The 9,119-nt window shown below is 53.0% G+C and overlaps 4 protein-coding genes across 4 annotated transcripts; 2 read left to right on the top strand and 2 right to left on the bottom strand.

Moving 5' to 3' along the window:
• Window positions 1-79: 79 nt before the first annotated feature.
• Window positions 80-1,402, top strand: TrAtP1_006397 (uncharacterized protein; the record flags this gene model as incomplete). The annotated part of the gene is made up of 1 exon (XM_014082997.2): window positions 80-1,402. One exon carries the CDS (start codon window positions 80-82, stop codon window positions 1,400-1,402), a length of 1,323 nt encoding a protein of 440 aa, XP_013938472.1.
• A 3,579-nt stretch (window positions 1,403-4,981) lies between these two features.
• Window positions 4,982-5,554, bottom strand: TrAtP1_006396 (uncharacterized protein; the record flags this gene model as incomplete). The annotated part of the gene is made up of 1 exon (XM_066113108.1): window positions 4,982-5,554. The coding sequence occupies one exon, from the start codon at window positions 5,552-5,554 to the stop codon at window positions 4,982-4,984; it is 573 nt and encodes a 190-aa protein (XP_065969194.1).
• A 127-nt stretch (window positions 5,555-5,681) lies between these two features.
• On the bottom strand, window positions 5,682-6,625 carry TrAtP1_006395 (uncharacterized protein; the record flags this gene model as incomplete). Its single annotated transcript, XM_014082995.2, has 2 exons — window positions 5,682-5,964; window positions 6,036-6,625. The coding sequence occupies 2 exons, from the start codon at window positions 6,623-6,625 to the stop codon at window positions 5,682-5,684; spliced, it is 873 nt and encodes a 290-aa protein (XP_013938470.2).
• A 1,965-nt stretch (window positions 6,626-8,590) lies between these two features.
• TrAtP1_006394 (uncharacterized protein) lies at window positions 8,591-8,854 on the top strand (the record flags this gene model as incomplete). The annotated part of the gene is made up of 1 exon (XM_014082993.2): window positions 8,591-8,854. One exon carries the CDS (start codon window positions 8,591-8,593, stop codon window positions 8,852-8,854), a length of 264 nt encoding a protein of 87 aa, XP_013938468.2.
• Between the last annotated feature and the right edge of the window lie 265 nt (window positions 8,855-9,119).

The following is a 9,119-nucleotide window of genomic DNA, read 5'->3' as shown; positions in this document are numbered from 1 at the left end:
GACTACGAAGCGACACGACACAACACGACACAACACGACAGACACCGACAATCCGTAGCCGCAACTCAATGCCGACTTGATGAACGACTCGAGTTTCGTCCAGGCCCAGCAGCGCGTCGCTGCCCGACGACAGGCCCGCGAGGCCGAACAGAGAGCCAGGACCGCGGCTCAGCGCGAAGCCTCTCGCGTGAACACGCAGCTGCAGCGTCTACCATATCCGCTCAACCGCCTTGCCAATGTGTGGGATTCAGCCTCTTCCATAGAGAGCACGCGGCCTGCGTTCCGCGTGGCGCAGGTCGATGCCGAGCTCCTAGACGAAGAGCTGCTGGAGCTCCTCAAGGGACAGGTCGGCGATGCCCTCAAATACTATGCCGGCGGCCATCTCAAGGATGACTGGTCTGCAGAGATTATGCTGGCGCTAAGAGCCGTCCTTTTCAAGCTGACAGTCTGGGATAACGATGCGACGTACGGAGCGGCTCTGCAGAACCTCAAATATACCGACGCCAGAAAAGGGGGCCCTGTGCTGGCACCACCAACGAGGCTACAAAAGTCAATGTACGGCCTTGTCACAGTATTTGGAAAATATGCCTGGACAAGATGGGAAGACTGGCTCGTGGACCAGGACGATGGATATAGCGATCCTACCCCTGTGGTGCAGCGACTATCCCGATTGACGTCTGGGCTGACAACAGTCCACTCTGCGGCGGCATGCGTCTCCTTTCTCATATTCCTGTTCCGCGGACAGTATCGCACAATCCTCGACCGCGTTTTGCGCATGCGGCTTGCGCCTCCCACAAGCCACGTCAGCCGCGAAGTCTCGTTTGAATACCTCAACCGCCAGCTTGTCTGGCATGCCTTCACCGAATTCCTCCTCTTCGTCCTGCCCTTGATTGGCATCAACCGTTGGCGGCGATGGCTGAGCCGCACCTGGCGGAAAACCAAGGATATCGTCAGCACAAAGCAAGCCGGCGATACTGCAAGCGGCGAGTACGGCTTTTTGCCGGAGAGGACCTGCGCCATTTGCTACCAGGACCAGAACGCTGCGGCGTCGTCAGAATCCGAAGTCATGGCAGCGGCAGCCTCCAGCGGCGTGATTGGTTCGGCCCAGACTGACGTTACCAACCCATATGAAGCCATTCCCTGCGGGTGCATCTACTGCTTTGTCTGCATTGCGCAGCGCCTGGATCGAGAAGAGGGCGAAGGCTGGACTTGTCTGAGGTGCGGAGAACATGTCAAAGAGTGCAAGCCGTGGAACGGAGACGTGCTCGAGCCCTCCCGCAAATCAACCTCGACAAAAACGGTGGCATTTTCGGATGATGTGGTGGGAGGCTTTTCAGACGCAGACGACGCATCAGTCATTTCTAGAGAAGAAGCTCTCGGTGGCTCCTCGCCGAAGCGTTGAGAAATACACTTGCGAAAACATTTACCCAGCCGAGGACGGGTTTGGCTTATAGAGAAGGCATTAGCGAGGAGAGTGAGATTGAGGTTACGGGATTTCTTTGTACATGTATAATATGAAGCGCGAGACGGGATTTTTTTTTCTCTTAGAAAGTTTGGAACTGGGTGCAAAATTTGGACACATTTACAGCGTATTATTGCTTGTTTCGGTATACTCACAGTCAACAGCAACAAAGGGGCTGACGCTGCGGATTAGCCCTCATTTATATAAGAAAAATACAATACATTTATAGACGCTTAAGAGAGCAACCACTGTGAGGGTATCTTGATTTACTTGCACGCATATTGGCTTGAGATTAGAATGCGCGGACGTAGGTACTCTAGTATAGCCTTACCGAGGTGTGGAATCACAGTCGTCTAGCTCTGTGCCCGCTAAATTGTCTAGCAGCTTAGTGCTCTTAGTGATGTCATGTCGGCACACCGCCTTGTGGCTCCAGGTGGCTCCAGGTGGCTTCAGGGGTCCTCTGGCGGCAACCGCGTCATTCTGCCGCCCAGCAGCTGTGCAGCAGCTAGTGCCGATGCCACTGATCTCGGTGCTGCGGGAGGCATGTATGCGCAGGCCAGAGACAGCTTCGCAGTCCAACCACGAGCTGCGGTCTGTTTCCCCCATCATGCAGCTGCAGGGATGCCCCTCCGCGCACGAGACCCTGCTGTAGGTCATCTCTCCATATCTCTCCATATTGGCTGCGCCCTTGTTCTCATGTGAGCGAATCGCATCCCGAGCCGACTGCCTGCAAGACCGAGCTCGAGTCGAGAGCTGTTTTGTGAGCTGATCTGAACTTTTACAACCTCGACAAGAGAGGCTGAAGGACGAGCAGCGCCGCTCGCCTCGCGCCCTCTTGTTTCTCCTGCGTGCCTCTTTTCTTGGCCATGCCCACCTTCTTTCAGTTCACCCAGGGCACTGAATCGCGCGTGCGGCCTACAGACTCGTCGCCGTTGCTTGGTCGCTACCGAGCAGTGCCTCCCCGCCCTGGCATCGGACAGCGTCGACCGAGCAGTCCGCTGGGCTTGCTGTCCAGCCACTATGAAGCCGGCCGTGACAGCATCCATGTTGGATACGGAGCGCTGGTTGTGGCCGAGATCGAGGCTGCGCGCCTGGGCTCCCTGGGCAACTCTGGCGTCGGAGACGACGAGGCCATGGCGGGCATGTCGAGATGGGAGCGGCTGTGGCAGGGATACTTTATCGATCTTTTTGTTGATCCAAGGCCGTCGGCGGTGAAGCGCGTGGTGGACAGGTGGTGGAGTCGATATGGGCTGCTGGTGTTTCTGCCCGCGGCACTGGTATGTTGATGTTGATACACGAATACCCTTGAAATCAGGCGGCGGGTGAGCGTTTTTGCAGTTGCGCTGAAGCTGACACAACGGTGTAACTCAGGCCGTTGCCTGGTGCGCAGTTCCTTTCCCGCAGTACTCGTTCCCGGACGAGGACAACGACGGCGCCGAGAGTAGCGTTTGGCTGCGGCTTACACGAACTGTGGCGACGTTTGACAGCAAGACGCCGGGTCACGGAGCAGCCCGCGTGCAGGTCAACTTTTGGTTCTTCCTGTTTGTTTACTACGGCTTCTACAACCTCAGTGCGCTGATTTGGATCACCAAAGTTTTCAACCTTTACAGATTGAACTGGTAGGTGGTGGCTGTTCCTATAGAGTGGCAATGCAGCTTCAGCCTGACTAACAAACTTCATTGCTAGGTGGCCGCGCTCTTTCGGATTCCCAGCCACAGTCTTTCTCTTGGCCATCCTATCTCTCGCCGTGCCCATTCCCCTGTACTTCATCCCTTCTACTCGCTTTCTCACTGCCCACAACACAGCATGGGTATCATGGACATTCATCATCATGGCCATGCCTGTCGCCATCGCTTTTCTTATTCTCATGACGAATGAACGCCATATCGGGCTGCGACACTCTCTATCAGAGACGCAACGCATCTTTACGACTTCGTGGTGGACGGGAGAGCCCGACTCATTTCCCAACCGAGAACGGCGGCGCCGCGACTTTCCAGACGACCTCTGGGAGCAGGATGTCTTGAGGGTCTTGCCTCCTTCAGGGCCAACTCGGGTGACGCTGCGGCGGCGATGGTTGCCAGCAAGTTTCGTGAGATTCTTGTGGTTCTGCGTGGCGCTCTTCATCGGGCTGATGGCGTATGTTTTGGGAGAAGCGTATGCCGAACTCTATCTCCGGACGTTGCCGCACAACAACTTTGAGACCATTGTGTATGTCTACGGCTGGGTGGTGACGGTACATTTGCTGGATGCCCTGACAGGCTGGGTCCTGGGCATTAAAGAAGGCGAGCGTGTAGGGAGCTATCCTTTAAGCTGGGTCTTTAAATTGTTCGTCTCCCCTCTTTGCATCTTTGAGTTTAATTGAAAACTGCTACTAACACGCTTGACCAGATATTTCATGTTGACGTACCAGACCTACGTCCGAGCTCTGTACGCCCGTCTTCGCTCACCGTCCCAATTTATCATTCTTCAAATTTTTTCTTCCACAGGACTGGTCATCATCTCACCCATCATGATGACTCGCCTGTTTCATAAAATCCTCACCATTCTAGGCCTTAGCGGGTTGACCTACGAGACATATCAAAAACTGCAAACTCGAAACCTCTTTATACGTTTTCTGGCCGAAAATACCTCCATGGCCACCTTCCTCGGAAGCATCCTCGTGCTCCATTTCGGCGCCAACAAAGAGGTGTATCCGTATTTCGCCTTTGACAAGGCCGAGGATGAAACTCTACAATACGACTTCAACCTCACGTTTTATGCCTCCATGGTTACGTGGGGATGCGAGCTGGTGGCTAGTCTTGTTGTCCGGGGGCTGATTGCCCTCTTCTTTAGAATTGACGTTGGGTTGGAGGGCAAGCTGGATCTGGCGGTTTGGCCGGAGCTGCTGCCCACGAGCGTGGCGGTGATTCTTCACGTTTTGCAAAATATGCTCTTCTCGATTATACGTTTACAGTTTCGGACATGAGAGAAGAAACTTGTTGCCAGTTTGTGGTGTGGGAGTTTGCACTTTGTTGGAGAGGACGACAAAAGAATTGTTTGAGCGGATTTCCTCTAGTTATTTTTGTATCATTGGCTTCAGTAGGCATTGCATTTGATAGGCCGGATAGATTTGTATTTTTGCCTTTGCTTTTCTCGTTTCTTGGAGGTACTTTGTTTCTTCTTTTCTCTCCTTTGCTGCTATAGCCGGATACCCACTCAGGTTTATATACCATTCGTTCTCTGATATACCTTATATACCTGATGCTCAGTTTTTGAAGCTTAGAATTAGAGATTTAGACGTCTTTCAAATGCTCGCAATTTTAGAAAACCATTTCCAAATTCATTATATTTCATGCTATCAAGTGCAGCAAAAAAAACAAAGAGATCAATATTAAATATTGAGCTCTTTTGAGTTAATCCAAACCAGCTCTTTAGCCAATCAAGTAATATTACATTAGAGTACCCGCCCACTTGGAACATTTCTCTGTGACGTGTTTCATCGAACAAATAAGAACAAAAACAAAAACCCCAGTTGATACCCTAGTTCTTGAACGTAATAGTCTTTGTCCTCACCCACTCCTCGAGCCCAGCCGTTGCGTTGAAGCGCCCAAACCCACTAGATTTGGTTCCTCCATGGGGCAGAACTGCTTCGTCATGAACAGTCATGTCGTTGATGTGAACGGCCCCAGACTCGATCCCCCTTGCGAAGCGAAGGCCCCTCTTGAGATCCTCGGTGAAGACGGCCGACGTAAGGCCATACTCTGTGTCGTTGGCCAGCTGCAGGGCCTGCTCTTCCGTCTCGACCTCGTAAAGGGCAATTGTCGGGCCAAACGACTCAGTCTTGTAAATGTCCATGGCGGGCGTCACGTTGTCGAGAAGGACAGGTCGCATTTCGGTCTTGCGCGCCTCGTTGGCGCTGGCGTCTCCGAACAAGACCGTCGCGCCCTTGGAAGCGGCGTCTTGGACGAGAGCCTTGTTGCGCTTGACGGCCACTTGGTTGATGAGAATGGCGCCGGGACCGTTGGAAGGGTAGAGCTCGTTGACAGCGGCCGTTAGCTTCTCTTGGAACTGGGCCTTTATGTTTTTGTGGACAATGATTCTCTCCGTGGCCATGCAAGTCTGGCCGCCGTGGAAGAGGGCGCCGAACGCGCATTTCTTGGCGGCAAGATCCAGGTCCGCGTCGTCCCACACAATGGCCGGCGCTTTGCCGCCAAGTTCGAGGAGGACTGGCTTGAGGTGCTCACCGGCGAGTTTCCCAATGGCCTTTCCAACGTTTGTGCTGCCCGTGAAGTTGACTTTCCTTACGAGGGGGGTTGGCAATCAGGGCTGCTGTAATCTCCGCTGCGCTGTCCCGGTCGTGGGCAATCATGTTCATGACGCCCTTGGGCAGACCGGCCTCGTGAAAGATGGATATCAGAGCCCGCATGGTCTGGGGCGCAAGTTCTGAAGCCTTCAGGATGGCTGTGTTTCCTGCGGCAACAGGGCCGACCATGGAACGGGCGGGCAAGATGTAAGTAGCATTCCTGGTTTTAGGATGTGAGATTATGCGATGGAGAGAGAGAGAGAGAGACTTGAAAAGGGGATAGCGGCTTACCAAGGAGCTACAGACAAAACGACGCCATAAGGCTCTCGAAGAACGATTCCGCTTGTGTCAGGATCCATCAGCGTAGGGAACGAGCCTTCTATGGAGGAGATGCGCCCAGCGGCATCTCTGATGAGGTCGGCCGATGTGTTGATGTTGAAAAGAGCCCACGGCGCGGCAGCCCCCGTCTCACTCATCATAATCTGGGCCAGTTCCTCGCCCCTTTTCTGGAAGAGGTCGGCAGCCTTGAGGAAGATGTCCCGCCGATGCGAAGGCGTCGTCCTTCTCCACGTCTTGAAGGCCTCGGCTGCAGCATCGACGGCGGCGTCTGCGTCTGCGACAGAGGCTGATCCGCATCGGTGCGTCACCTCGCCCGTGACGGGAGACACGACGTCAAAGACCTTGTCGGCATAGTAGTCGCTGCCGTTGATGATGAAGGGCACCGTCGGCGTGGCCTGGGCCTCGGACCTCGTCTTTGCCGCCTGGCTCTGTTGGCTGCGAGTTGCGATGGAGTGAAAATAAGGCCCTTGTCTAAGCGCAAGGCTGTTGATGTGGCGCAGAACAAGGCGCGGGCGCAACAGCGATGCCTGTCGTAGCGCCATGTTGGAAGGTTTGTTGCGTATGTTTCTTTTTCTCTGCTTTATACTCTACTCCAACTTGGTGATGATTTTTTTCTTCTTGACCTCGACGAGTTCTTAACCTCGATGAGCGACGGAGTTAAAAGGTTGATCTACAATGGTCTGTGCGGGGTCAATTTCAAAGACTCAGTTACGAGAAAATTGGTAATGTCCGCTGCAACTGTGACAACTATAAGACACTGAGCAAGGCCAGGATCCCTTCCACTTCTCCGATTAGAAATGGAGGAAGTCTCTTTTGGAGTAAATCACTCTTGTGACCGACGAACCCTTGCTGATGTTGCGCATCGAGAGGAAAAAAGCCACATTGAGTTAATGCTAGAGTTGTGGAGATTTTCAAAGAAGGACCGCTGGAGTTGCGAGCTGTTCCGTGATTTACATGAATCATTCGGCAATCTGCGAGTCGAAAAGAGTCAAAAGATCAATTTCGGTGGCCATGCTTGCTTGTTGCTTCTTTTTTCCTCATTTCCACTGTTCCAGCTTATCCGGCTCTAGAAAGGGCTGAGACACAGTTGCGGTGTTTATCCGGATGACTTCTAGAAGAACTATGTAAGTGACGGTCAAGGAATAATGCGGTTGAAACGCAGCACCCACCAGGCTCCGGCAACGTGCCAGGAAGAACAAACTGGACCTCGGATCCTGTTTGGGGGGGACTGTATGCGAGTTCCGTGATCAGGCACCGGCTTCAGCACCATTTTAACAGGTGGTGGTGTTGGCTTGCGGTTCATCTTGACGACTCAATGTGACGAATAGCGTATGTCGATTGTAATTTAGTGAGAAGCAAAAGTGAGAAATAAAGGCGTCAAGCAGGCAGATCAATCTGTTTCTTAAAAAGAAATACCGGTAATAGCACCAAAGGGGCCAAGAACAAGTGTCGCCTTATATAGAAAGAAACCCCACGCTTCCAAGAGAAAAGAGGTAAGTCGATGATGAGCTAAAGTTGCCGATTAGAGTTACGCCCGAGACAGGCTACAACGTTCGATCTGCCAGTGTCTTTTCTTCCGTTTCCGATAAGCGATGCGCTTACTCAAAGCTAATCTCAGGTTTGTTCGGGCACAAAGGCGATGCGGTCTGTGCCATTCGCTCAACTGCCTGAGGCGATGTCAAAATACCCACGTTGGGCTGAAGAAACGGGCGCCTCTGGGGGTTTTGCCAGTGGTGAGATGGGGCGATGGAGGTTAAGAAAGATCTCTCAGGGGGGCTGACTCCAGCTGGCCGGCACTACTCCGTATCCGGCAGATGTAGCACAATTCCACGTGGAATGTGTTTGTGTGTAGAGTTTTGACGGGGAAAGAAGATGCTGTGTCGGGATATACACATGCACAAACTGTTACATGTCGCATGGCAACTGTCACGATATCAATGGTGGCATCAAACGATGGCTGGACTGAATGCCTTGGGTAAGCTGCTATAGCTCGGGTAAAGGACGGAGCCACGTAGAGTGCGAATTAATAAAGAATAATTGGACACGTGTGGTGGCGTTTTGAATGGAAAACGAGTAGTATCAATACTATTGCCTATAGAGAGACAAGTGAGTCAAGTGTATAGCGTCTTACTTGCTGGGATGGCAAAAAGGCAAAAAGGGCGACTCGTATTTGCCTGGTTTCATGTGACGAGCAGCAGGTTAGCAGCCTAGTATGGATATTAGTATAGCCGGACTATAACGTAGGCCGTTTGTTGTTTTACGTCGATACAATCAATTCCATATACATGAGTTTCATTAGTAATGCTATCTAGCTTGATTTGCATTTTTATTGCTCGTGCTCAACTGTGCTCGCAGCCCGAATCATCTACTTCTATTAGTAACCCTGATCCTTCGAACTGCACTTCAACTTATACATCCGCGCCTTACTTACACGTCCCGTCTAATAGACAAACTCAGTAGCTCCGCGCCCTTCTCCGTCCAGCGGCATTAGCTGCTGCAACCTTGCCATGAGCCCAACACCCTCCACTGCCCAGCAGCCAATCAGCGGCCGCAACGGTTCGCCATGTCCACAGTCACAGTTTGATGATGACCCCGCTCCTGATCAATTCCACAGCGCGCTGATTGGCTCATGGCCGCAACCAGCCTCTCAGCAGAGCCCATCAGCGCTCGCCATCCCCGCTGTGGCGCTCGGTGGATTCGCATTTTTCTTTTTAGGATCGCTTTGGACACGGCCTGCAGATGGGCGGCGGCCGGCCATTGGCACGTCGTGAGCACTTGCATACGGAGGCGTGTGATGCTGGTACACCGGTTGCCGCAGTGCAGCGGCAGGCGCATGGCCAAGAGGCATTGGCGATGGCACGGGACGGCGAGATCAGTGATCAATGCCAGTGGCTGTCTCTGGGGCGCAGAATCAGTGCTCAGCTGCAGCGCGGCACAGGCGAATGAATATACAGCGCCGTGCCGTGCTGTGGTTGCCAGCGGTGGGGTCGGCCACGGCAGAAAAAAAAATAAATCGCCTACGGTGACCGTTGCAGC

This window comes from Trichoderma atroviride, chromosome 3 (assembly GCF_020647795.1).
Source record: "Trichoderma atroviride chromosome 3, complete sequence".
In the NCBI taxonomy this organism is placed as follows: domain Eukaryota; kingdom Fungi; phylum Ascomycota; class Sordariomycetes; order Hypocreales; family Hypocreaceae; genus Trichoderma; species Trichoderma atroviride.
This window is presented reverse-complemented; position numbering and strand designations above follow the sequence as displayed.